We start from the raw sequence: 26164 nt of genomic DNA, 5'->3' as shown, positions 1-26164 counted from the left end.
CAATTGCTTTTCTCCTGTCCCCGCCCCGGCAGCCCCCTCTCTCCTCAACCCTTTGCTCCTTCCGGGCAGCCGGAAGAGCAGAGTGTACTCAAATCCCCTTATGGGTTTTCCGCGCAGGCAAGGAGAGTTTGGGGAGCCAGAAGTCTTGTAAATGGAGGCAGCTGCAGAAGAAAAGACAGGTGGGGAGAGGAAGGGTGGGTGGATTGGCTGGGAGACTAACACTGTGTCTGCAAGAGGAAGGGAGGGAGGGCTGAGTCAGACCCATTTAAGATGCCCCAGGTGGCTCACTGGCTTTGGACAAGAACATGCCTCCTGTCAGTTCAGCCTATTCATTGCTCTGCCCAGCTGAGTTTTGACTGTGCTTAAAAGCAGCAGCTTTCTAGGATCTCAGAAAAGGATTTCTCAGCTGTACCTGCAGGTGCCAGGCACCTTATTAAGAACCGCCTCTGCACATTTAAAGCAATCCAGACCCTGCAATCATCACCTGAGGCCATTCTTTGTGTGCCCCCTCCACAAGAGGTCTAAGGGGACGCTGTTGGCGCTGTGGGATAAACCACAGAGCCTAGGACTTGCCAATCAGAAGGTCGCCAGTTCGAATCCCTGCGACGGGGTGAGCTCCCGTTGCTCGGTCCCCGCTCCTGCCAACCTAGCAATTCGAAAGCATGTCAAAGTGCAAGTAGATAAATAGGTACCGCTCCAGCGGGAAGGTAAACGGCATTTCCGTGCGCTGCTCTGGTTCACCAGAAGCGGCTTAGTCATGCTGGCCACATGACCCGGAAGCTGTACACCGGCTCCCTTGGCCAATAAAGATGAGCGCCGCAACCCCAGAGTCGGTCACGACTGGACCTAATGGTCAGGGGTCCTTTTACCTTTACCTTTACCACAAGAGGTCTTGAGGTAGCGAAACAGGAATGAGCCTTTTCTGTGGTGGCTCCCTCCTTATGGAATACCCTACCCAGGGAGGCTCGCTTGGTGCCTTTGTTACAAATCTTTAGGCACCAGGCAAAAACACCAGCCTTTGGCTGATTAAACAATTTATGGCCTTTTAAAGTGTGTGTGTGTGTGTGTGTGTGTGTGTGTGTGTGTGTGTGTGTGTGTGTGTTGGGCTGGTTTATTGTTTGCTACTGTGGTATGCATTTTTGTGTTTTATATTGTAAACTGCCCTGTGATCCTCGGATGAAGGGTGGTATAACAATTCAATACATAATAGTGATAAAGGTGATGATGATGCAGAGCAGATGTTCTGCCACAGAGCTATGGTCCTTCCCTGAACAGATGGCAACACAGGAATACCATTGGTCTGTCTAACTCAGTACATAACTGGCTAGCAGCAACTCTCCTGGGTTCTACGCAGGGTGGTTTTCCCAGCCCTACCTGGAGACACACAGGATTGAACCAGGACCTTCTGCATGCAAATCAGGTGCTCTACCCCTGGGCCACAGTCCCTTCCCAATACTTACACTTGGATCCCTTGCCCTGCATTTGGCCTGTATTTCCCCTTTCCCTATAACATCATTATACAGTTCTTTTGCTAGACTTCCGGCTGGCCTCAGCTTGAATAAAAACCACTTCTGCCTACCTGCCTGCTGCGGATGTAAATGGGCTGTGACTGCATGGTGGCAGCTGGCGAATGCAGAAACTTTAGCATGCCCATGCAAGAAATTGTGGCCATCAAGGACCCGCAGTCTGACTCAGACGATGAATCCCCTGCAGCTCCTCCCAGCTGTGCTGAACCCCAAAGGCAACAAAATAAAGTGGTGGCCAAAAAAATAAAATAAAGAGATGGCCCTTTAACCAGCTAGCCAGCAATTCCAGGCAGGTGTAGCTTACCGCACATCAGGCCTGGTCAGCCTACATCAGCTGATACCAGCTCTCTGCAAAAACAGCTATTGTGTGTGTGGTTGTTTTTGAAGGGCTCCATGGAGGTTCTCTTAGGTGGACTTGGGCTCAGGACTTGACACTCAGGTGCCTACAGAACTGGACAGTGGGGCTGCTTGGGGGAGAAGGAAGGTTGCGAGTCTGCATAGAAAGAGGATTCCAGAAGACTGAGAGCCTAAGAAATAGGTAGTCAGAGAAGAGGCATGGTGGCTGGAGAGAAGGTGTACCATAGTTTTAATATTGGCAAGGCTTGTTAGTGCCAATGGGAGTTGTGGTTCGGCAACATCTGGAGGGCCAAAGTTTCCTCCCCCCTGCCGTATGGGCACTGACTAATGGGAAGTGATAGAAGGCCTGAGGGAAACCTGAGCAGAGGGTTGAGGGAATATGGGAGCAGGAGAAAAAAATCAAAGAGATAGGGTAGAGAAAGGTCACACCAGGCCTAACTTGAACAACAGCAGCTGCAAGCTGTTGGAAGTGGCCCAGCAAAGAAGGTTGTGTACAGACAATTTAGAGCACATGGCTCCCCCCACCAATGAATCCTGGGAACTGTAGTTTGAGTCTCATAGAGCTATCGTTCCCAGCACCCTTAACATACTAAAGTTCCCAGAATTCTTGGAGGAGGGGGAATGTGCTTTAAATGTATGGTTTGTACACAGCCAATATCTGGCTGAGGAAGCAGTATCAAAATAAGGAAGAGAGAGTAATGGTTGGGTGGAATTTTACATGTTGGCAATTTTCTGAGTTGTAAAATGGGATAGAATTCTTCGATCGAACCAGCCAGTCACAGGATGCTGGTAACAATCTATCCTTGCTTATGTCATCCTGCCCCCTGGTGGGCACAATAGCAAATGACCACTTTGGCAAAACTGGAATTTTGACATTGAAAAACCCCCAAATCAGTTTAAAAAGGGTTAAGGGGGAAAATGGTAAAGTAGCAATGAAGTATAAACTTCCAGAATGGATTAGAGTGAGCGATGATAGGCTAGAGAGAGAAAAAAGTTTAAGGATAAGTGGAAGCCCTTAACTGAATTTATGTGGAATAAATATAACATAACTGTTGATGGGTATAATAGCTTTTCTAGGTGGGTAAGTATTAACATATGCATATCAAAAGGTATTGCATGTGTGTATTTAATAACTTCTTGTAACTACTGCATATCTTTGAGATTTAAGTTTTTTAAAAAAATAATAAAAAGCAAAGCCCAAATAAATAAATAAATAAATAGATAAATGGAAAATCTTTACAGTGCAATGATCTAATGCATTCTGCTTCCCCTTAGGCATGCTCAGGTGGGCTTGTGGATGGACACCCCTCATGTGAAGATGCCATTTTGCATGAACCAGCACCGAAGGCTGAGTGAGTATGATTGTCTACATGACCATGAATAACTTTCCTGATTGTAAGATGCTTTGCGCAGCGGGGGAAAGCATGGACAGAAATTAAATGAAGCTAAAACTCAGCTTCCATCCTAGCTTTCATCAGTTTTAAATGTTCACACAGAATTAAAAACACATGATCTTTCTCCTTTTCCCCTTCCCCCCACCCCGCCGCCACACTCTGCTTTCCACGATAATTTCCCTTAAAAGACAAAACTCTCATACTCTCAGCCAACCTGATACAACTGCTCCCCCTACTGGCGAAAGATAGCATAGCATCGGGCACACAGAACTTTGCTGCACGGAAAGTGCTTTAAGCACATTACCCCTGCTGCAAGCTACATGTAAAGATTGCCAACTGGCTTCCCACCCAGTGCTTTAGGGAAGGGCCATAGCTCAGTGCTCATGCAAAAGACCCCAAGTTCAATCTCCAGGTAGGGATGGGAGGGTGACCCCCTTCTGATATCCTGGAGAGCTGCTGCCGGGCCAGTGTAGGTGTTACTGAGCTAGACGGACCAACGGTCTGACTCGGTATAAGGCAGTGAGCATCCTGTGTTCTAAACAGAAGCCCTTGTGTTAGCACAGTGGTCAGCTTTCTTCTCCGGAATTTCACTTGGCACGCCAACCAGCCGTTCGGCCTCTTGCTTGGAAGGGGCTTTGTCAAAATCTGAGCCAGAGGCTGCGGGGAATGGGAAGTGCTGAGGGATCCTTGGGGGGGGGAGGAACAAGCCCTCAGTGGCTCCCTAACATCCCCCCCACCCCGCGCTTCCTTGTACTCAATCCTCATTAGCGCAAAACCCCACTTCAATTAACACAGGGCTTCCAAGGCTCCTCCTCCCCTTTTGTCTTTCCCGTAATTGGACTGGTCCTGCTGCTTTAAGCAGGCAGCTTACATGTCCTGAGGTACCCTGAGAAAAGCTGGGCATGGCACAGAACGGTCCCTGTCCCCACTTGATGGATCTTGCAAGTGGGGAGGCAAAATGACAACATAATTGGAACCTCTTCTTTTGTGATGCAGACATCCCCCCCTAGTGCCCATTCATGGGTTGAGAGAGGAGAGAGGGTGACAGATGGGGACAGGATGGTATGGCATCAATGGGGCATGTCCAAAAGCCTTTTCATTGATCTCGCTGCCAGTCTGAACCTCTCCTACCCCCCCCCTCACTTCCCAGCTTTCTATCTGTTGACATCCAAACTCCCACCGGGCCAGTGAGTCATATTCTTTACCTCTTTTGTGCCACGGGACTCGCAATAAGTTTAACATATGAACATAAGAACAGCCTTGGTGGATCAAGCCATTGACCCATCTAGCCCTATATCCTGTTCTCGCAGTGACTCACCTGCAAGCAGGACCTGAGCACAACCTTTTCTTACCTGTTTTCAGCAACACATCCAGAAGTATTGCTGCCTCCCAACTGTGGAGGCAAAGCATAGTCATTGTGGCTAGTAGCCATCCGTAGCATTTGCTTCCATAAACTTTCTTTTTTAAAATACATTTTTAGTGGTTTTTTAACATATCATTTCCAACAATCATTTAACATAAATTCTTATCTTAGACAATATTTTAGACTTCCATCAACAACCTCTGAAGATTTTCCGTTCCATATCACTTATTCTGCATTTCTTAATTTCTCTTACTTTTAATTATCATTAACTAATAATTCTCTTCATAATCCTCTTTGCAATATTTCACATAATCCTCCTTACAGAACATCTTGCAGTCCTACTAGTGTAATCTGTTTATTACAATTGCTTTTTAGATAGTTCAAATATTTACTCCAGTCTTCTAAGAATCTCTGGTCCTGCAGGTTTCGAATCCTTCCTGTTAATTTGTCTAATTCTGCATAGTCCATTAATTTCATTTGCCACTCTTCTTTCGTCGTTAATTCTTGTTTCCATTTCTGTGCCAGTAATATTCTTGCTGCTGTTATTGCATATAAAAACAATTTACAATCGTGTCTGTTAATGCCCAGTAAAAATGCTTCTGGTTTTTTAATATACTTCCGTAAACTTTCTAATCCTCTTTGGGAGCCATCCAAGCCAATGGCCATCCCTGTCTCCTGTGGGAGTGAGTTCCATAGTTGAACTATGCGCTGCATAATAAGAAGTGCTTCCTTTTATCAGTCCTGAATCTCCCCCAATAATGGATGCCCAGGAGTGTGTGCGTGTTTTGTGGGTGCAGTGGTGTTGATGGTGGGGATCCCACAACCAGAGTGTCCCATAGAGGTTGCCTTCCACAAAGCATTCAGAATGGCTCACTTCCCCTTGTAGGTAGGGGTGGGAAATTTGATTCAATTTGCCTTTCAATGCAAATCTAAACAAGAGGACAACTTGAAACATCCATCCTTCAAAAGTCACACTTCTTTGTGTTCTTGGTTTCTGAGACAAAAACTTTAAGAAAGTTTAAGAAAGAATGGGAAAAATTTATAATTTAGTTAGGAGACCACTGCCAGCAGATGAAAACATTAGCAGGATTTTAACCTCATTTGCAATGTAACAAATACTATGGGCAATATGGGTAGATACAAAATATAGACTATGAAATAATATGCAGTTGGAAATGTTGGCAATAGGACAAATGGAGGGGATGGGGGGAAAGTCTCGAGATTCAGAGAAATCTCTTTTTATGGATATCTACAGTGGTGCCCCGCAAGACGAATGCCTCGCAAGACGAAAAACTCGCTAGACGAAAGGGTTTTTCAGTTTTGCGTTGCTTCGCTAGACGAATTTCCCTATGGGCTTGCTTCGCAAGACGAAAATGTCTTGCGCTTTTTTCTTAAAGCCGCTTGAAGAGGCGCAGTTGCGACGGACCGTGCTTCGCAAGACGAAAAACATCGCAAGACGAAAAGACTCGCAGAACAAATTATTTTCGTCTTGTGAGGCACCACTGTATTTGGTATTGTAGGGACGCGGGTGGTGCTGTGGGTTAAACCCCAGAGCCTAGGACTTGCCGATCACATGGTCGGCGGTTCGAATCCCCACGGCGGGGTGCGCTCCCGTCGTTCGGTCCCAGCGCCTGCCAACCTAGCAGTTCGAAAGCACCCCCGGGTGCAAGTAGATAAATAGGGACCGCTTACCAGCGGGAAGGTAAACGGCATTCCGTGTGCTGCACTGGCTCGCCAGATGCAGCTTGTCACGCTGGCCACGTGACCCAGAAATGTCTGCGGACAGCGCTGGCTCCTGGCCTATAGAGTGAGATGAGCGCACAACCCTAGAGTCTGGCAAGACTGGCCCGTACAGGCAGGGGTACCTTTACCTTTACCTATTTGGTATTGTAATAAATTTACATTTGTAAAATAAAATAAAAATGATTTCAAAAGTCGCACTTCTTTGGATTTTGGAATGCAGATCTCCAGCCAAGCGATGTGTACAAAAATGTATACATTGGGACAAAATTTCCATAAAATGTATATGTTCCAGAAATGTATATGTTCAGCCCCCTGTACAGAACCCTCAGTGTTCTCAGGTCACCTCCAGAGAAACTTGAATAAATCTTGAGTTCATTAAACTGCAAGTGCTTTTAAGCCGTTGTGACCTGGTCATCTGGAGGCTAGAAAGATTTGAAGCAATAACATGTCTCGGGTGCAATTGTGGGAGGCAGATCAGGTTGACCCGTTGGGGCCAAATTAGCATGTGCTGTTGCAAAAAATAAAATAAAAAACAGAGTCCAGAGGCCATAAATCTTCTGCAAAGCAACAAAGGGTGAGAAAGAAATGACAAAGAGAGCATCTGGTCTGAGGGCTGCTGGAAGGGTGTTTTTGGAGGAGGAAAAGCAGGCAGGCAGCACCCGTCGGAAAGCTGGACAAAGCTGCTTAGCTGATGCCTCCTCTGCTAAATGACTCCTCAGCTTTTAAAGTGCCCAGCTGGGTGACTTGGGAACAGCCCCAGCCACCCAAAAAACAAAGGCAAGTAAGTTAATTTGTACAAAAGGAGCTGGGTCTTTAAAAGGCTGTGTGGTGGTCCTGAGAGCTTGGTAGAATCCTATATATAGTACTTCAGGCTGCAGGTGTCAGATGACCATTTTTTGAATGTGAAAAAACCCCACTGTCAGTAGAAAATCAGCACCCAAGGAAAAAAACATTTCCCTGCTGTGCTAGTTTTCTACTTGCATGGAGTTCATAAGTATATGACTGTTCATTTTGAGATGAAATTGAATGTCCAAAGCACGCAGTAGGGCTGGGCGATATCTGGTTTTCAACTTCTTGATATATTACCAGCTAAACATCACAATATATTGATATATCACAATGTCTGAAATCAGGATGGAGCTATGGGGAGGCATTGGCTGGCCTCATGTTTCCCTCCATATTTTAATTTTTGCATAGCACACACATCATGAATTCGCAATATATTGCCAGTTCAAAAATAAGGAAATCAATATCATGATAAGGACTTGAAACTGGTTTTGGACTATATATCACCTAGCCCTAACACACTTCATGATTCGTGACATATTGCCAGGTCAAAAATTAGGAAACCATTATCACAAGATGGACTTCAATCCAGTTTTGGATTATATATTGATATATCGCCCAGTCCTAGTACACAGGACCCAAAGCCCCTTCATTTCTCTGCCATGCCCCCAACACAATAAGAAAACTGCACCAGCCCTGGAGTTCAGAACCAATGGGAGGAAAACAGGGAGTGCAGTCGGTATCCCTGTATCATCTCCTCCTGCCTCTCTTCATCAGCTACTGAATGTATCAGGTCATATATTCTGGAAGCCCTTTGCAGTGGGGTGGGGGGAGGTTCCAGATGGTGTCAGTTCCACCTCCACCTCTCCAGCCCTGTTGGGAGCACATGGGAGACAGCTGGAAACAGAAGAGAAGCAGCCGCCTACAATACTGTATCTTGCCAAGGACCACAGCAGGAAGGATGCCTGGACTGGGCCTGTTTCCCGGGAAACTGCAGCGTGGGGAACACAATGAGGACTGGAGGCTTTTTTAAAAAAACAACACAACAACAACCCACCCCCTTTTTATAACCTCAGGGGAGCCAGGGAGGGTTAGGGTTTGCCTTTCTTGGACAGCCAAATGCTATTGTGTTTTTATGACAGTGGAACGTAACAAGGTTGTGTTTCTTTGCAGCTGCTGGAGTGACTTATAGGGCTGCCCAGGGCGAGGCTGAGCTTTAGGAGGGAGGGGGCTCTGAGTTGCAATTCTCATAAGGAATTCCCTCCCCTGGTTTCGAATGTGATGAGGAGATCTAAGGGCACCAAGTGAGGCTTTGAGGCAAAGCAGCTCAAAGCAGTTGTGGTGTGTGTGTGTGTGGGGGGGTATATTTTGAGCCAGGATCCTCTCCCGCCCCTAGAACTGAGCCCTACAACCCGTTCTTGAGGCAGATAGTCCCCGGTTCAATCCCTCCATGTAGGGCTGGGATAGACCCCTGCCTGAAATCCTGGAGAGCCGCTACCGGTCAGTGTAGACAACACTGAGCTAGATTATCATTATTCTGACTCTGTATAAGGCAGCTTCCTATGCCTTTGAAGGCATATGCAGAAGGTCCCAGGTTTAGTCTCCAGCATCTCCAGGTAGGACCAGGAATGTCCTCTGCCTGAAACACCGGGGGGGCTTCTCTTAGTCAGCATAGCCCACGCTGAGCTAGATGGATCAGTTGTCCGACACAGCACCAGGCAGCTTCCTATGTTCCTGTCCCACTGTTGGCCCTGCCAAGTTTCTGAGGCCCCATCAGCTGCTCAAGGATGCCAGATGTTGACACCAGCCCAGCCCAGGGCTCTTTTGCCAAGGCAGTGTGGCCAAGTGGCAGCATCAACCATTATTCTAGATAAGGGTTTCCCAACCTTGAGTCTCCAGCTGTTTTTGGACTACCCAACATCCCTAGCTAGCAGGACCAGTAGTCAGGGATGATGGGAACTGTAGTCCAAAAACAGCTGGAGACCCGAGGTTGGGAAACTCTGTTCTAGATAGTGCAATAGGGCATCTCAGAGAACCTCAGGAGGCTGCATCGGTGCAGTCGCAGCATGAGGCCTGAGATGTGTCCTCTGCAGTTAGAAAAAACGCCTCCCCCCGGCAAAAATAATAATACATCTTTCTCTGAAGGCAACAACCCTGAGCTGGAATTGTCTCTCTATGAGGTCTCATACCCACTGAATCTGAAGATGCAGCAATTGGGGAGCTTGCCAGAATCTCTAGGTGTGGCTTCTACAGTGATGTAATTGGGTGAGGCTGGGTGATGTCACTGGGCTGCCAACTCCAGAAAGTGAAAAATCTGATATGTGGGGTGGACTTTGGAGCAGAGCCCAGCAGGAAAGGGCCAGAGCTAGGAATGTAGAGAAATACAGGGCATTTTCTCCTCCTCCTCTTTTTTTTTAAAAAGGAATTGCTTCTAATTGTCCCCCTCTAGTGGGGCTGCTCGTGTTGGAGACAGACTGCCTCTGTACCAGTTGCTGGAAATCACAAGGGGGGAGAGTTGCCATTGACCTCAAGCCCTGTTTGTGGCATTTCTGGAGCCTTCAGTATGGACACTTTGAGAACAGGATGCTGGACTAGATGGGCTTCTGCCTATGATGACATACTCTTCTTGATTTGACATGTTATTGACACAATAACAGTGCATTAGCAGTGGAATAACTTGCTTTAGATGCCTGCCCAACACCACCATGCTATTCCTGTCTGAAGAGGCTACAGAGCTATATATATATATATATATATATGGATTCAGCTGGAAGTTACTGATTGGAAATGTAGCACCGTGACTGCCCCAAAACTTTTGCAGGCACAAACAGTACTGAAAGCAGGATCACATGTGAGACCACCTTGACAGCATCATAAACACAAAATATTATGAACGCACTTAGAAGAAGAAGAAGAAGAAGAAGAAGAAGAAGAAGAAGAAGAAGAAGAAGAAGAAGAAGAAGAAGAAACAACAACAACTGCAGGGTCTCTTTTATACTTTCCAGTGTGCTTCTCTATCACTTGCCTTACATAAAAAAGTTCAATTTATGGGAGTTTGTGTGGTTGTCGCACAAGACCTCCCAATCAGTGATTACTGGGTAACCTGAATTTACTAGTATGTGATTGAATCTTTTGTGAAAATAGCCAGAGATTGGAAGTATCCTAGGAATGATATTGCTGTGAGATTCTTCCACAGTTTGAACAGATGTACCTGGGCTCAGGAGGGAGGAGAAATTTGTTTCAGTTAGGAATTTAATACGAACCTACCTAATTCGCACTTCCTGAGACAATGTGCAAATGGAAATGCAGTTTTCAAGAGAAATTCACTCTTCTGCATTTGTGCTGCTGTTTTCCAACCAAATAATGGGCCCAGAAATGTGTATATTAAGGGAGTGTGTGTAAAAAAGAACATATAAAATGCATTGTATCAGGGGAAACTGCCTGCAAAAATGTGTGTATGGTGACGAATTTTCACAAAGACCTATTTTAGAAATCGCAAACGGATGTGTATATGTAGAGAACTGATCTTAAGACTGGTAAAACGAGAAATTGAAATGGACAGCGTTCTCCATCCCTAGCTCCAAACCCCTCTCCCTCCTCCCCCATCCCCATTTATATCTCCCCAATGTGGTTTCCAGATGTTGCACAGCCTTCCAAATAGGTCTTGCCAGCATGCTGGCGACAGGCCTCTTGCCTTGTAAACCATGCCTTGTCTTTATCAAGAGGGGACTAAAGCAGAAAGCCAAACCTTTCTAAAGAGAGTGTCCCCTCTGCCTTTTTTTTTCATCCAGAAGCACCCACCCACAGAGGACTTTGGCATGACCTAGAAACAAAGAGCCAACTGTGTGTACCGTGTTGAGGTCAGTGACCTACCTTATTGTCCATGGGTTGGGGGGGTCACACGCTCCACCTTTTGACAGACTTTCCCGTTGTCCACGTTCAAAAGGGAAGAAAAGAGGTAGAGTTTGCAGCGACAACAGGGGTCAGGACCTGACCTATTGTGTCTTCCCAAAAGGAGAAACAAAAGGCTCAGATGGGGTGCTCCAGCGAAACTCAGCTCCGTGAGTGATGGGGGTCCCCACCCTTCTGTCCAATTTTGGAACGACAAATGTCAGCCCTGACCTCGGAGGTTTGCGAAAACAACCTCTCTTTGGCCAGGACATGCTTTTCGCTTTTGTCCCTCAGAAGAAGATGAACCTCGGAGGTGTTTATGGAAGGCTTAGCTGGGCATAACTCAACAGAATAGGAAAGAGGCCAAACAGTGCCACGGAAGGGAACACCAGAAGTGGAAGCAAGTGGTGTGGGCAAACAGAAATTCAGTAGACTTTTTTCTTTTCTTTTGCCAGGGAAGAATTGGCAACTATGACTTCTGCTAACCCAGTTCAAAACCAGAACAAAACTTACTTTCATCTTTCAGAGCCAGAGTAGATAACCTTTTCCACCCTGAGGGCCACATTCCCTCTTGCACGATCTTCTGGGTGGGGCTGGAGGCAGAAGTGGGTGGAGCAATGGATGCACCTCTCACCTTCGTTACAGTAGGCTACATTCCAGCCATGCAACACACACACTCAAATACATACCCCTCTCCTTCCTCCATCTAGGCAAGCAATAGACATTATCTATTGGTCTAGACAGCATCTTGAAAAGCAGAGACATCACCTTGCCAACAAAGGTCCGGATAGTTAAAGCCATGGTTTTCCCAGTAGTGATGTATGGAAATGAGAGCTGGACCATAAAGAAGGCTGATCGCCGAAGAATTGATGCTTTTGAATTATGGTGCTGGAGGAGATTCTTGAGAGTCCCATGGATCAAACCTATCCATTCTTAAGGAAACCAGCCCTGAGTGCTCACTGGAAGGACAGATCCTGAAGCTGAGGCTCCAAGACTTTGGCCACCTCATGAGAAGAGAAGACTCCCTGGAAAAGACCCTGATGTTGGGAAAGATGGAGGGCAGAAGGAGAAGGGGACGACAGAGGACGAGATGGTTGGACAGTGTTCTCAAAGCTACCAGCATGAGTTTGACCAAACTGCGGGAGGCAGGGGAAGACAGGAGAGCCTGGCGTGCTCTGGTCCATGGGGTCACGAAGAGTCGGACACGACTAAACGACTAAACAACAACATTGGTCATTTTAGCCAGGCAAAACCCATGTTGACAGCATGGAGCAGGGCTGGTGAGAAGGCACTTCTCCAACTTCCATGTGACAACCCTCTCAATATTTGAAGATGGCTATCGCATCTCCTCTCGGTCTTCTCTTGGCTAAACATATCCAGCTCTCTCAACCATTCCTCATAAGGCTTGGTTTCCAGACCCTTGTTCATATTGGTCGCCCTTCTCTGCACACATTCCAACTTATAAATATCCTTCCTAAATTCTAAAGATCTCCCGAAGGCAAACGCTCAAGCTGCATGATGGAGAACTTCCTTTTCTCTGTCCATCCAACATTCAGCTTCCTTGGGTGTCCACGGGTTTTAGCATCGTGAGAGAGAGGGGAAAAAACTTTTGCATCATTTCGTTAACTTCTATTTTGTCTTCTTCCATTCACTTTTTCCTTAAACCCCAAAGCCCCAAATGCTGCAACAGTTCCTCGAAGTGGAATTCCTTCACCCCCTTGATCATTTTGGCTGGCCTCTTCTGAAACTTTTCAGAGCAGTTAAAAGCTTCTCACTAAATTCGTGGTCCAGGTCAGGACGGGAGTCGCAACACACACTTGGATTATTCCGTTACGTTATACCAGGATGATAGCAGAGATCTGGAAGGAGTTCGATAGACCTAGGGCAGCTAGGTGGGGATGTACCGTATTTTTCGCTCTATAAGACGCACCAGACCACAAGACGCACCTAGTTTTTGGAGGAGGAAAACAAGAAAAAAAATATTCTGAATCTCAGAAGCCAGAACAGCAAGAGGGATCGCTGCGCAGTGAAAGCAGCAATCCCTCTTGCTGTTCTGGCTTCTGGGATAGCTGCGCAGCCTGCATTCGCTCCATAAGATGCACACACATTTCCCCTTACTTTTTAGGAGGGGAAAAGTGAGTCTTATAGAGCAAAAAATACAGTAAGTAAATTAAGCTTCATGCCCTTGATTTCCCTCCCGTTTTCTTGCACCCTCCTTCCAGGTGTGCGTGGTCTCTGGATATACAAGCTGGACAGCCGCATCCGGGTGAACTTCAGGCAGGGTGGGGGGTGCGCAGGAATACAGGGGATTTGGTGTGCGTGCACATTTTTGCACATAACCTGTGCTTCATGCGTGGCATTTTTCTTGCTTCCAAGTACACAGAATGTTTGCACTCAGTGAGAAAAAGCTTTTGTGGAGAAGCAATGCAGTCCAACTTATTTAAGGGCAAAGCACCTTTTTACCTAGGCTTGTTAAGAACCTTTTATTTGAAATATTTTTAATTGGTTTTTGCAAGAACAAATTTAAAATAATGAAAAGAAAAAACTTTTAACATATCCATATATGAGGTGCTCTGAATCTCGTGATTTCCCTCCCGTCCCCTGCATGGGTCCTTAAAATACTTTATTTCTAAACCTACATATCATTCAGTTTTCATCTCTCTAAGTTATCCATGTCTTTCGTTTCTTTACAAGTTATTTTTAAAGTCCAGCTAACGTTTTTATTTGTTTACAATGGTCTCCTAAATAAGTTGTGAATTTCCCCCATCTTTTTTAAAGTCATTATCTTCTTCATTCCTGAGTCTCCCAGTCAGTTTTGCCATTTCTGTGTAGTCCAGCAGTTTGGCTTGCCATTCTTCCTTGATAGAGACTGTTGGTTCCTTCCACCCTTGGGCTAGTAGCATCCTTGCAGCTGCGTTTGCATACATAAACAGTCTTTTCTGGTCTTTTGGGATGTCGGCACCTGTAATTCTTAATACAAAGGCTTCTGGTTTTTTGACAAATGTTATTTTAAACATCCCCCCCCCCAATTCATTGTATATCAATTCCCAAAGAACGTAAGATTTGCTCTGCTAGTCGAGACCAAGCTCTGTCTAGTCAGACAAGTGCCCTGGGGCTGCTCGCAAGCTGGGCATAAGGATAACCCCCCCTCCCCCCCGAAATGAACAGGGAGGAGCTGTGAAAGGGCACAAGATCCCCTAAGCAAGGAGACTTCGTTAGCATAATGCAGGACTCAGCAGTTGCCATCTCAGGGTTGCTATTCTCAGATAATCACCTCGGCCTATATTCAGTTCCTTAGAAACTTTATCTGGGGTTCTTTGGTGAAAAGAGGGGTGAGGAGGGGAAACTTTCTTGAAGTACAGCTTCCTGGTCTTCTTTTGCAAAGGGAAGAGTGTTCCAGGGTTCATGGGGGCACCGTAAACCTTGCCAAAACTGTGCAAATTGGCACATTCCAGGGTCATCAGCAATGCACAGGGGAATAGGCAAAGATTTCCCTAAAAAATCTGAGAATCAGAAATAGAATCAATTGCCTTTCTCCAGTTAGTCAACATCACCATGTTACCTGTCACAAGGCAGAGATTATGACGTTTCTTTAGAAGCAGATAATGATGCTCCCACTTTCTTTACCTTCCAGATTGAGATCTCCTCCTCCTCCTCCAGACCTTGTTTTGCTGCAGATCAACGTCAATGATTCGCCCACCGGACTCCTTTTTGCTCCTCTGTTTTATGCAGGAGCTGAATGGGGAAACGGCTTCCAAATCCATTAAGGCTGAAATGATCAACTTTGCTGAATAAAATGCGTTCAACACCTCGTTACTTCTGTCTGCAGTTATTATCCCAGTCGTAATGCTGGGAAGGATCAAGGCATGAGAAGAACCTGGGGGCAAGGATAGGGATGGACAGAGCGGCCAATTTTGGTTTCTCGTTCTTTCCAGTCTTAGATTCTTAACCCCACCTTTCCAGGTCAGTTTGTGATTTTATTTGAAAAAGGGGAAAAGTCCTCATGAAAATTCACCAGCATCTTCGTAGAATCATAGAATCGTAGAGCGGGAAGGGACCCTGATGGCCATCTAGTCCAACCCTCTGCAATGCAGAAATCTTAACTAATGCATCCATGACTCTGCTTAAAAACCTCCAGTCCACATCGTAGTGTGAATTTCCCCTAATATTTCTAATGCAATACAGTCATACCTTGGGTTGAATGTGCTTCGGGTTGAGCGCGTTCGAATTGCGCTCTGCGGCAACCCGGAAGTAACAGAGCACGTTACTTCTGGGTTTCGCTGCTCGCACATGCATAGACGCTCAAAATGATGTCACGCGCATGCACGGAAGCAGCAAAACGCCGCACGCGCAGACATGCTATCACGGCCTACGTTGCATTCAGGATGCGAACGGGGCTCCGGAACGGATCCCATTCGCATCCCGAGGTACCACTGTATTGCCTAATATACACATTTTTGCAAGCATTTTCTCCCTGTGTGACACATTTTTTATGTGATGTTCATTAATAGATGCATTGGGGGGGAGCACTTTCCCGTAATATACATTCCTCCCTCCAAAATATTGGGTTAGAGAATTACATCACACAATTCTGTGGAGGGTGAATATGTGGTTCATGTTAAAATCCAAAGCGAATTCCTCCACCACCCCTAGTAAATGGGAAGAACGCATAACCATTTCAGTTACACATCATTAAGCTTTGCTACAGGAGTTGTGCCAAAGGCCTTGTGGCGAGAGAAGGAGGGTAGAGTCTTCTGAGGTTGCAGGAGACCACTGGGTGGTGAAGATGGAACAAAGGTCACATGCTGGGACGTGCCAGCACATAAAACCAGAGACTACACTTCGGCTTAATTTCACATCATTTATTTTGTAGGCCACCTTGAACGTGCCTTGGTAGTGAAAGGCCGGACATCAATACTGCAATACACACATGAATACATAAAATAATGGAGGGATTTGAGGATGAAAAGCTTTGTCTTCACAATAAGCATATCCCAGAAATTTCATTGGAATTGAGACGCCACAGAGGACAAAAAACACAAATGCTTTTTGAGCAAAGTTCTTAGAGAGAACAATGGCCGATTTCTCGCCTGGGCTAGCTGAAGAGAAACCTGTTCTGTAAGTAGAGCAAAGTCAGGGAGTTTTATGAGGTGTTGTTGGGGAGAGGAACCCAAAGAAGGCAGAGATTAAAACACCCAGTAGAAATTTGGGGTGGAAGTGGATCCGGACGCCATAGGCAGGATCAAACGCATGATTCAAACCCAAGCGCCAAGGCAGGCATCAAGGAACAACTGGCCTGGTCAAAGCCCAGGGAGTGGAAAAAAGGGAGTCGGTCCTGGCAAACCAACAGCAACAAACCTGTGGTGGTGGCTACTGGATTGAGATGGAGCTGGTTTCTGGCGGAGCAGGCCTGGGATGGAAGATAGCTTGGGTGAGTCAAGGTTGAGATGGAGACAAGTCATGGCTGAACAAGGTCTGGTGGGGCAGGCGAGCAGGAGTAGAAGACACAGGTACCCGAGTTTATAGGAGAAAAGGACATTGTATGTGGACCACTCCGTGGGACGGTTGGTCCCTTCCCCTCCAGACCTTGAGCTCCCCTGCGATTTCAGTCGATTGCTGGGAAACCGGGATTGTAGGGGAGAGGGGATGCTTGGGTTGAAAGGTAGTGGTCAAAACTGTACGGTGGCGAGTCCTGATGGGGTTCAGCCCTCGAGAGGGACTGTCTGCAAAACCAGCCTAACCCACACTGAAGGCATGGTTGAAGGGGAGAACCACTACACTGGAGTCTACAAAGCTCCTTCCCCCCCCCCCAAGGTCTGCGGAAGGAGAGGCTGCAAAAACCAACATGAGCAGATGTCAGACTAGGCGCTCCTGCGTAGCTCATTCAGGAATTCATCACTTGCTGTCTGCCAGGCTGTTTTTAAAATATTCGTTTGTTAAATTGTTCCGTTTGCCCTCCTGGGCTCCTTTGGGAAGAAGGGCGGGATCAAAATCAAGGAAATAAAGGAATAACAAGACCTTACTATAACAGCTGCTCAGCCTTCTCTGTGGGGAGGTTACTTTAAGTAATAGGTTTGACCACTGAATGTGTGAGCTTGTGTCTAATGGCTAGAACAAACACTTGCTGGATGTTTAATGGTTATTGTTATTGCATTTGTCTAAAAACCAATAACAAAATATTATTTTTTGGTTTTTATTTTTAAAAAGATGGCTGCCAGCAACAGTTGGTCCAAATTTACCTTTCCCCCCACCCCTTTCCAGAGGAAAAGCTTCTATCTGTTCCAGATTCTTCTGAGTCTCCTGAAGCATCTTCCCAGGAAGTTTCCTGAAGGGAGCTCGTCTTGCCCCAAGGCCTCTGCGGATACCGCCAAATTGAGGTGGGGTGATTTTTTTTCCACTTTCACAAAATCCAGGGCTAAGTGAGGAGGGAAAGGAAAACACAGAGAACAGCCACAGAGAGACGCTTTCACTGCTGCCTTTTTTGTTTTTCTTTTTTAAATATATTTTTAGAATTATTAGCATTATTTGCTGATTTACACACATCTTGGTTGCCAAGATGGCTTCTAAACAGTTTACAAGTGTTAAGCCATGATATATCTATCTAGATACAGTCATACTTCAGGTTGAAGTCCCTTCAGGTTAAGCCTTTTCGGGTTGCGATCCACGGCGACCCAGAAGTAACAGAGCGCATTACTTCCGGGTTTCACCACTTGCGCATGCGCAGATGCTCAAAATGATGTCACGCACATGTGTGGAAGCAGTAAATTGCGACCCACGCATGCGCAGATGCGCGGACGTGGGTTGCGTTCGCTTCAGGATGTGAACGGGGCTCCAGAACGGATGCCGTTTGCATCCAGAGGTACCACTGTATAGATATGCACATACACTCATAATGAAGATGCACGATAAAATAATTCCATCAAGGCACTAAAGAAATATGCACAGTTTTATAACTGAAAAACTTTTCCTTTTATTTATAACTACTTGGTTACATTGCTGTAACCCATCCTGGGACCTAGTTGTGAAAAGGTGGATAAGGAAACTTCCTGCAATGAAGACTGTTATGTACTGAGTTGAATAGGATCCAAACTGCAGCAGTCTGATTGGTCCTAGAACAATAGGATCCAAAATGCAGCAGTCTGATTGGTCCTAGATCAATAGGATTCAGAATGCAGCAGTCTGATTGGTCCAAGAACAATGCAGCAGTATGATTGGTTGGCAGGAACCACCCAATCCTGCTCCAGATAGAAGTGAATCCACAACCTGATTGGCTTACAGTAGAATTCCGGAATTAGCCAATCATGTGCAGCCCATTGTGTAAATAATGTATATAAAGCAGATACTGTGAGGGGACTTTCATTCATTCCTCCTCACCACTATGAGCTGAATAAAGAGCATGGAATCACTTTGCGACTCTGAGTACATTTCAAAGACCATGCATACAAAGGATAGATACCAACTCTAAGGGGGCCAGGTTCCTTTGGGGCCCCCAATACAATTTTTTGGGGGAGTGAAATATACCAACTCAGTACATAACAGGGAGCCAGGTCCCCTCAATGTTGAGAACGATCCGTACTGTTGCGGCATTTGGCCTCCCCCCCCGGCTCCTCGCACCATCCTGTGCACATGATGTACATGTCATTGCCCCCCCAGTCTTCTGCTCAAGAGACCTTGGGCCAGCCACCCACTCTCAGCCTAACTGACTGTACTTCACAGGGCCGTTGTCATGATTAATTGAGGAGGGGGACCACCACAAACGCCCCCTTGAGCTCCTTCGAGAAAAAAAGGTGGAGTATAAATCCAATGCAAAAAAGAAGAAAGTAGAGTCAGAAAAGGAGGCGGCAGAGCCAGAACTGGGCACGGCAGGGGCACCCAAACATCATTCCTACTCACCGTTTGCAATGGCATTTACTGTTCCTTGGTCCTTTGACTCCTGAGCGATGATTTCTAGGGGTAGAAATGCCCGCCGTGTGCTTGGTCAGAAAGGGCTGCCACTCCCCGAATGACAAACAAATGTTGAACAAATGTTGAAGCAGGGAGAGATGCCAGCAACAGGTTTTGCCAGGGGCTACAGGGTGAACACAGGGGCACGGGTGGCGCTGTGGGTTAAACCACAGAGCCTAGGGCTTGCTGATCAGGAGGTCAGCGGTTCGAATCCCCACAACAGGGTGAGCTCCCGTTGCTCGGTCCCTGCTCCTGCCAACCTAGCAGTTCAAAAACACGTCAAAGTGCAAGTAGACAAATAGGTACCGCTCCGGCGGGAAGGTAAATGGCATTTCCGTGCGCTGCTCTGGTTCACCAGAAGTGGCTTAGTCATGCTGGCCACACGACCCAGAAGCTGTACGCCAGCTCCCTCGGCCAATAAAGCAAGATGAGCGCCACAACCCCAGAGTCGGTCACGACTGGACGTAATGGTCAGGGGTCCTTTTACCTTTACCTTTTTACAGGGTGAACGCAGTTTAGGGGAGCCGACTCCTGGCTGCCTATTCCAGCACCACCAAGGGAATTGCAGTAGCCCAATGGCAGAGCACATGTCTCCGCAGGCCAAAGGTAGCGGGTTCAGTTAGGAGAAGTCACAACGCTTAGCCACGCCATTTTGGAAATGGCAGCATTTTCCCCATTCCCTGGCACATTCTGCCCCTAACTCGCTCTAGAGGCAAGTGAAAAATTAACGGCTTGGCTCAGCATGGACTCGTTTAGGATAGCCACTGACAGGGCAAATGAAAGCTGTACATGACTGTGGAAAACTTGTTCTTTCACTTCATCCTGCCCTTCTGATTCCTGCCTTGCAGGTGGTTGAACCAAATGACCCCTTGGCTTCTCCCAACACTACGATTCCATCATTCATCTCCAGCTAAAACCTAAGGCTAAGAATGTGAGACTGCATTTTCTGTCCCTTCATCCTCTGGTGCTTGGTAAATTCAGGTTGTGCAGCTACAGTGTTTGTGCAAGAAACCCTCCTCCCCAAAATATTGGACTTTCTGCAGTAAGGAAAAGTGAAGGTGTGGGAGATCAGCTGCGTTGACCCAATGTCATCTAACCACCTCACAAACAAATCAGAACAAGCACTTATTAAATAGCCAACCATCCTGCAAATATATCAGGATGAATCTACTATATGTTTTGGAAAATGGTTTGTACATTGCCTGTTTTCTAGGCATTCTGACACCTCTTGGGATACCAAACCTGACAAGAGTGTTCCTGAGGTGAGGCGTTTAGGTTTTAGGTACCATTTTGAATCAAGATGGCGGCCCCAAATGTGACTTTGCCTTGACTGTACCTCCTCGTTTGGCATAAGTATGACCAGCTCTCAAGATATTGCCGCCAAACTTGCTGTGAGAGCTCTTGAGGCGGGTGCGGCAGTTTTTGTGGTCACTGAGATCCCAGGTGCCATTTTGAATAAAAGATGGCAGACCAACTTCGGTGTGACTTCACCTGCTTTATGATGTGATGGGGCCAATCTCACAAATCACATTATCCATTTTTTAAAAAACACAGTATTTTGGGGTTTCTAAAAATTCCCTGGGCAGCACCACACTTCATAAGCAGGTGATCTGGAAGTTTTTAAGGGCAGGGAACTGTCCTCTGCTGCTGTTGTTTCCCAGAGACATTGTCTGAAGCACCATGTGCATTACTAATGAATGACCGCCCAATAATTTCATAACAAACATAACTTGCCTAACAGGCTGATGGCTCCATCTCTCAAAGTGATTTGGGGGTTTTCCAGGTAAGTTAAGGCCTGATTCAGAAGGATGGTTTCCCCTTGTTCTCTGTAGCGCTTCACCTGGGAGGCAGGTCCAAAAGAGAAGGGAGCTGTGTGAGGAAATTCTCCCTTCCTTCCAATCCATGCCATTCCTCACGAGCAAGGATGGAGCCTGGGCAGGGTCAACCCAAGCCTACCAGTCTTGCACAAGAACATCAGTAGAACGTACTGGACCAGGTCAGCAGTCCATCTAGTCCAGCATCGTGTTCTCCCAGGAGCCAACCAGATGACTCTTCTAGGAAACCCACAAGCAGGATTTGAACACAAGACCAACACTCCCCTCCTGTGGTTCCCAGCAACTGGGTTTCAGAAGCGTGGCTGTCTCCAACCGCGGAGGCAGAGCACAGCCATCAAGGTTAGTTGCCATCAACAGCCCTCTCCTCCATGAATTCTTCTAATCGTCATTGAAGACACTCAGGTCAGTGACCGTTACTAACTCCTGTGGGAGGGAGTTCCATAGTTTAACTATGCACTGTGTGAATAGTCTTCTGGAGAGAAAAGGGAATACAGGAGGAGGCAAAGGTGGACTTGCCTGTTCTGGTTCCTCTCAATCTCTCAGTCCTCCTCCCTTAAGTTCACTTTTCTACACTGCCACATCAGTTTGCAATTACTATTATTAGCTGTTTTTTATTTCTCCTAATAGCAACAACAACTTATTATTTATACCCCGCCCATCTGGCTGGGTTTCCCCTGTCACTCTGGGCAGCTCCCAACAGAATATTAAAAACATGATAAAACATCAAACTTTAAAAACTTCCCTAAACAGGGCTGCCTTCAGATGTCTTCTGAAAGTCAGATAGTTGTTTATTTCCTTGATATCTGATGGGAGGGCGTTCCACAGGGCGGGGGCCACTAACGAGAAGGCCCTCTGCCTGGTTCCCTGTAACCTCACTTCTTGCAGTGAGGGAACCACCAGAAGGCCCTCGGAGCTGGATCTCAGTGTCCAGGCTGAGTGATGGGGTGGAGATGCTCCTTCAGGTATACTGGGCCGAGGCCGTTTAGGGCTTTAAAGGTCAGCACCAACATTTAAAATTTTAGGGCCAGTGTTATATGGTCTCGGCGGCCACTCCCAGTCCCCAGTCTAGCTGCCGCATTCTGGATTAGTTGCAGTTTCCGGGTCACCTTCAAAGGTAGCCCCACGTAGAGCACATTGCAGTAGTCCAAGCGGGAGATAACCAGAGCATGCACCACTCTGGCGAGACAGTCTGCGGGCAGGGAGGGTCTCATCCTGCGTACCAGATGGAGCTGGTAAACAGCTGCCCTGGACACAGAACTGACCTGTACCTCCATGGACAGCTGTGAGTCCAGAATGACTCCCAGGCTGCGCACCTGGTTCTTCAGGGGCACAGTTGCCCAATTCAGGACCAGGGAGTCCCCCACCTCCGCCCAACCCCTGACCCCCCAAAACAGTACTTCTGTCTTGTCAGGATTCAACCTCAATCTTGTTTGCTGCCATCCATCCTCCAACCGCCTCCAGGCACTCATATAGGACCTTCACTGCCTTCATTGGTTCCGATTTAAAAGAGAGGTAGAGCTGGGTGTCATCTGCATACTGATGAACACCCAGCCCAAGTCCAAATAGGCATATATTTGTATGCAAACATTTTCCCCCAAAGCACTTTTCTGCTGTACAATGCAGGCTATTTCCACCAATATGTGCCTTTTTATTTTTATTTATTCATTAAATTTACAGTGGTACCCCGCAAGACGAATGCCTCGCAAGACGGAAAACCCGCAAGACGAAAGGGTTTTCTGTTTTGGAGGCGCTTCGCAAGACGAATTTCCCTATGGGCTTGCTTCGCAAGACGAAAGCCCATAGGGAAATCTCCGGGGACCTCTTTTAAATTGCTGGCGGTCGGGAGCAAAGACTTTCGCCCACAGCCGGCCTTCAGAAGAGGTCCTGGACCTCTTCTGAAGGCCGGCGGGGGGCAAAAGTCTTTGCTCCCCCCCGCCTGCCTTCCCGGGACAGCGGAGACTTCTCCGCTGCCCCGGGCGATCTTAAAATGCTGGCGGGCGGGAGCAAAGCGTTCGCTGCCGACCCCCAGCATTTTAAAATCTCCCCGGGACAGCAGAGAAGTCTCTGCTGTCCTGGGGAGATTTTAAAATGCTGGCGGGCGGGAGCGAAGCGTTCGCTGCCGACCCCCAGCATTTTAAAATCTCCCTGGGACAGCGGAGGCTTCGCTCCCGCCCGCCAGCATTTTAAAATCGCCCCGGGACAGCAGGGGCTTTTAAAATGCTGGCGGTCGGCAGCAAAGCCCTCCTGTCCCCGGAGCTTGCGGGGCGGGAGGTGGGAAGAAGGGCTTTTCTTCCCACCGCCAGCCTTCAGAACAGCCTTCTGAAGGCTGGCATTGGAAAGAAAAGCCCTTGTTCCCCCCCCCCCCAGCCTTCAGAAGAGGTCGGGGGACAGACTAGGTTTCCCTAGGAACGCATTAATTGATTTTCAATGCATTCCTATGGGAAACCGTGCTTCGCAAGACGAAAAACTCGCAAGAAGAAAAAACTTGCGGAACGAATTAATTTCGTTTTGCGAGGCACCACTGTATATGCCAACCAAGGATCACAGGGTGGTTTGCAGTGTAAAAACACAAAATACACAATGTAACAACAACAGTAACATCAAAACCCAATTTCTTCCCCATCGCTCTCTGGCTGCCCACTCCCTGAAAAACAACATAAACAAGAGGCGCTCACAAGACTTTTGCAGAAGTTCCAGGTTTCGTTTTCCCGGATGGACAACTGGATGCAGGATTTCATAAACTTGTCAGCTCTTCTCAGAGTGATCCAACACATCTGTAAAAGAAGTGAGGGTGGGAGTAACAGCTTCTGCCACTGCAGCTGCTGAAAACTCAGGCAGAATATTGAAGAATAAAATAATAAAATAATAATAATAATAATAATAATAATAATAATAATAATAATAATAAATAATTACTAATATACAGCCCTACTTCCATAAATCTTGGGGCAGTTCACCACAAAAATATATATAAAAAAACACCCTGCCGGGAGGATTGCACGACCACACCACGATTAGCGCCCCGCCGGGAGGATCGGGCTGCGCTTGGCTCCCCACCGGATCATTCCACCTCTTGGATTGCCCCCGATGGTGGATCGGCCTGCCCCCATGGGCGGATCTCCACTCCGGGTGCCCGAGCGGCTAGCTCCACCATTGACAAGCCTAAATCGTTGCGCTAATGGAATGAGGGCTTGGACACCAGTTGCTGACATCCTAGCCGAGAGGCCTTGCTGCTTTCTTTCCCCCCTTTTTAAAAATATATTTTTATTAAAGATTTCTTGGTTTACAAAAGTATGTGCAATGTCTCTTTTTTCATGTTCCGTTTTCTACAGATCAGTTTCATTTGTTGTGAGACATTAGTGTTACATTAGGAAGAAAAGGGGGAAAGAGGTGGAGCGGGGAATGGTGGGTGGGGTGGGGTCGGGGGGCAATGCTTCTATTCTACTTAGTGTATTTGTGGGGTTTTGTGTCAGTGTCACTTGTGTGGGTTCTCTTTACTATTCGCTTGTACAGTGGTGCCTCGCAAGACAAAATTAATTTGTTCCGCGAGTTTTGTCGTCTTGCGATTTTTTTCGTCTTGCGAAGCACGGTGTCGGGAAAGCTTTGGAAAAAGCTTCAAAAATCACCAAAGTCTTTAAAAACCTCAAAAAAGGCTACCACACTGCGTTCTATGAGTTACTCCTCGAAGTCAAGTCGCAACTGTATTAACGGTGTTAAGAAAAAGGAAACAAACTTGCAAGACGTTTCCGTCTTGCGAAGCAAGTCCATAGGGAAAATTGTCTTGCGAAGCAGCTCAAAAAGCAAAAAACCCTTTCGTCTAGCGGGTTTTTTGTCTTGCGAGGCATTCGTCTTGCGAGGTACCACTGTATTGCTTTAGTGGTGAGAGAGCTTGGCACTGGCCTAGGGTCTGGTTGGTTGTCTTTGATTGGCTGTAGTGAAATTTGATTTCATGTGTGAGTGGGGTTGTGTGTGTGTGTGTGTGTGTGTGTGTGTGTGTGTGTGTGTGTGTTTGTTTGAATCAGGTTAGCCAGATTGATTTGTGTGCTGTTAGTGGATTTGTGTCGTTGTCTTGTTGGGCTGTGAATGTGATAAAGGGGAGCCATACCGGGGTGAAGGTGTCTTCTTCTATTTGTCCCCATGTCAGTTTCAGTTTGTTGGTTAGTTTTTCTAGTAAGGCTGTTTCCCATACTATTGGGTACCATTGGTCCATGCTTACTCCTGACAGGTCTCTCCAGTGTCTGCCTATGATGCTTCTGGCTGCTGAGAGTAGGTGGGTTATGAGCGCTTTGTGCTGTGAGTGGGCATTATTGTCTTGGAAGATGTTTAGTAGGGCCAGTTCTGGGGTGACGTCTAATACTTGCTTAGTTATTTTGCATATGTTTTGTACGATTGCTGCCCAGAAGAATTGGATTTTGGGACATTCCCACCACATGTGGAGGTGTGTGCCTGTGGAGGTGCACCCTCTCCAGCATTTTGGTGAGGCTCCTGGGTGTATTAGCGTTAGTTTCCATGGTGTTAGGTACCACCTGTGAGTTTCAGAGCGAGTTCTTTCCTTTTCGCTGATATGGGTTTAAAGGGAGGTTTAGACCACATTCCAGTCCATTGGGTGGGGTTAATCTCATAGCCTATGTCATCCTCCCATTTTTTTTTTATTACATCTAGGGGGCTTGTGGGATTTTGTAGTAGTATTTTGTATGTTGCAGATACCATCCCTTTGCCATGTCCCTTTGTTGTTAGGAGATGGGACGCGGGTGGCTCGGTGGGTTAAACCACAGAGCCTTCGACTTGCCAGTCAGAAGGTTGGCGGTTCGAATCCCTGCGACGGGGTGAGCTCCCGTTGCTCGGTCCTAGCCAACCTAGCAGTTCGAAAGCACGTCAAAGTGCAAGTAGATTAATAGGTAAAGGTAAACGGAGTTTCCGTGCGCTGCTCTGGTTCGCCAGAAGCGGCTTAGTCATGCTGGCCACTTGACACGGAAGCTGTACGCCGGCTCCCTCGGCCAATAAAGCGAGATGAGCGCCGCAACCCCAGAGTCGGTCACGACTGGACCTAATGGTCAGGGGTCCCTTTACCTTTAAGCCAGGACTTGCTGCTTTCTGATGAACTGCATCTGCCTACCTTCTGCACTGGGTCACTGTCCTGGAGATGGACCATGAGGGGGACCAGGCTCTGGAGAGCGAGCGCCTTCATCTGCTCTCTGCCTCCCCACCGGACGATCTCAAACAGGTGGCTGAAGGTGGAGATGGCAGCCAGTCTCACTTTCTTGGACGCCTGTGCCGAGAAGGGCGGAGAAATGCCGTCAGGGAAAGCGGAGGGCTGCTGTCCCC

General features: G+C 47.1%; 1 protein-coding gene and 2 long non-coding RNA genes across 6 annotated transcripts in view; 1 reads left to right on the top strand and 2 right to left on the bottom strand.

The window, feature by feature from the left end:
• Positions 1-26164, top strand: part of LOC308591176 — a 230257-nt gene that overhangs the window by 118653 nt on the left and 85440 nt on the right. Inside the window, exons 7-8 of the long non-coding RNA XR_014010026.1 lie at positions 3159-3235; positions 10961-11029. This is a non-coding gene — a long non-coding RNA (uncharacterized lncRNA). The remainder of the gene's footprint in view (positions 1-3158; positions 3236-10960; positions 11030-26164) is intronic.
• LOC308590817 lies at positions 15908-17294 on the bottom strand. The gene is made up of 2 exons (XR_014009917.1): positions 16419-17294; positions 15908-16176 (listed from the first exon to the last, which is right to left on the bottom strand). It is a non-coding gene; the product is annotated as an uncharacterized lncRNA (long non-coding RNA).
• The window catches only part of LOC308591009 (maestro heat-like repeat-containing protein family member 7), a 25565-nt gene continuing 20024 nt past the window's right edge, over positions 20624-26164 (bottom strand). For 3 of the 4 annotated variants that reach the window (XM_081201510.1, XM_081201508.1, XM_081201509.1), the window contains 3 exons: positions 25956-26108; positions 23515-23613; positions 20704-20844 (listed from right to left, as the gene is read on the bottom strand). In XM_081201510.1, coding sequence (XP_081057636.1) covers positions 20719-20844; positions 23515-23613; positions 25956-26108 — 378 coding nt within the window. In that variant the 3' untranslated portion in view covers positions 20704-20718. Of the gene's footprint in view, positions 20845-23514; positions 23614-25955; positions 26109-26164 lie in introns of all 4 variants that reach the window. The other variant, XM_081201511.1, reaches the window with a different exon arrangement.

The sequence above is a fragment of the Podarcis bocagei genome (assembly GCF_964188305.1).
Source record: "Podarcis bocagei genome assembly, chromosome: 7".
In the NCBI taxonomy this organism is placed as follows: Eukaryota; Metazoa; Chordata; class Lepidosauria; order Squamata; family Lacertidae; genus Podarcis; species Podarcis bocagei.
Note: the sequence above shows the minus strand (reverse complement) of the source record. Positions and strands in the feature narration are given on the sequence as shown.